Source organism: Protopterus annectens, chromosome 9.part0 (assembly GCF_019279795.1).
Source record: "Protopterus annectens isolate FY-2018-M chromosome 9.part0, PAN1.0, whole genome shotgun sequence".
Lineage (NCBI taxonomy): Eukaryota > Metazoa > Chordata > Ceratodontiformes > Protopteridae > Protopterus > Protopterus annectens.
The window spans coordinates 1,779,624,908-1,779,626,715 of NC_056743.1; the positions used below are offsets into that span (position 1 = coordinate 1,779,624,908).

General features: G+C 36.4%; 1 protein-coding gene across 1 annotated transcript; it reads right to left on the bottom strand.

The window, feature by feature from the left end:
- Positions 1–580: 580 nt before the first annotated feature.
- Positions 581–1,459, bottom strand: LOC122810787 (olfactory receptor 10A3-like). Its single transcript, XM_044082346.1, has one exon. It carries the CDS (start codon positions 1,457–1,459, stop codon positions 581–583), a length of 879 nt encoding a protein of 292 aa, XP_043938281.1.
- Positions 1,460–1,808: the final 349 nt, after the last annotated feature.

The following is a 1,808-nucleotide window of genomic DNA, read 5'->3' on the forward strand; positions in this document are numbered from 1 at the left end:
TGACACCAACACGGAATCTGCACTGCTGCCTGTCTGCTTGCTGGATCACTCTACACCCTCATTTGCATGCAGTTCACCTGCTTATGAGGTGATTTGCATGCCGCAGACATTTCTGTGTTGGGATGCACATGCACACCCCTCAGCTCTGTTTAGTGGATCTCATGGCTGCTTACTTCTGTGTAAGCTCTGTGCCACTATGCCTACCCAGAAAATTAATCCATGTAGGCTTTATTGAATTCCCCCGTATGTTTTTAGTTTATCGGCCAAAGCAGAGTATTTAGATCATAAATACTGTAGTCCAAATGTATCGATTCCTGAAAAATGTCAGAGACATAACAGAAGTATGACTATCGATATGTATCTCAGAAAACATCTCTACACTGAAACTTTGGTAAAGCACATGCCATTCTCTAATATTGTTTACAAATATTTTGTTCAACTTTATTTTATTAAATTGAACCAAATAATGTACATAATCAAGAGATGCAAGCATTTAAGTTTTTCTTTCTTTCTGATTAAAAAGTACTTTGATTTGTTTCTTGCACGTATATCCACTCATAGTTTAATCAGCTCTACAACCTCATGTAGTGACATGTTGTGCAGTGAAAATCTTGTTCAAAATTCTAAGGAAGCTGACTCTAATTTCTTTCATTTTCAGACAATAAATAATAGGATTTACCAGTGGAGGAAGAATATTTTGTATGACCCCTGCTAACACCTGAAGGCTCACTGATGTGTCACTGATGAAACGAGAAAGAAGCACACTTGCTTGGACAAAAATAAACAGGGCAATTATAAGAAGATGACTAGCACAAGTGGAAAAAGCTTTCTTGTACCCCATGCTGGACTTTACATTAATGACAGACATCAGGATTTTAATATAAGTGATAATAATTAAACCTAAAATAAGGGACATGAAAGCTAGGGCCAGTATTAAGGGGACAAAGGTATATGAATAAACATCAGCACATGCCAGCATCATTAATGATGTATATTCACAAAAAAATGCAGTTATTGTATTTGGCCAACAAAATGGTACACTCAGTACAATATACACGTGAAAAAATGTTATCAGAAGTCCTGGCACCCAGCAGAAAATGGAAAGTTGTGTTGTATTCTTCATGGTCATTATGATAGGATAATTCAATGGCCTGCAAATGGCATGATAGCGGTCATAGGCCATGACTGCCAAAACCAAACATTCAGTTACATACAAATATATGAAGAAGCCCATCTGTGTGACACAAGAAACAAATTCAATAGCTGTCTCATTTGTCAACAAGTAATGCAAAATCTCGGGGACAGTCACTGTTGGGATGCTGATATCTAACATTGCAAGGTTGCAAACAAACAAGTACATTGGTGAGTGAAGTTTCTCATCCAAGCCAATAATAAGAAGAAACATTGCATTTTCAGTTAGTGAAGTTACATATATTACAACAAAAACAGCAAATAACATAGTCTTTGATTGCCAGTCATGTAGCCATAAAAATCCTTCAAGACTGAAGTGTGAGAGATGAAACATTGTCAGGTTGGGTTCTGTCATGACTGAGGTTTTCTTGTGCCCTTCATGTATTGTGCAAATACCTTATTATTATACATAATGAATGAATTCATACTACGTGGCCCATGAAACGTCTATAACTCTTACACAGCATAGTATAGTACTGTGATCTGTGTGTCCATAAATTCACTTAACATCTTGGTATCTACATAGTCAGAAATTTAAGTAACCACAAAACAATGTGTTGCATTCACTTAAGTTAAATGAATTAAAACGCACCAGCATCTAGATTTTCCCATTTGAG

Bases quoted from the DNA above. Each gene is read 5' to 3' on its own strand.
- LOC122810787 (XM_044082346.1), bottom strand. From the start codon at position 1,459: ATGTTATTTGCTGTTTTTGTTGTAATATATGTAACTTCACTAACTGAA.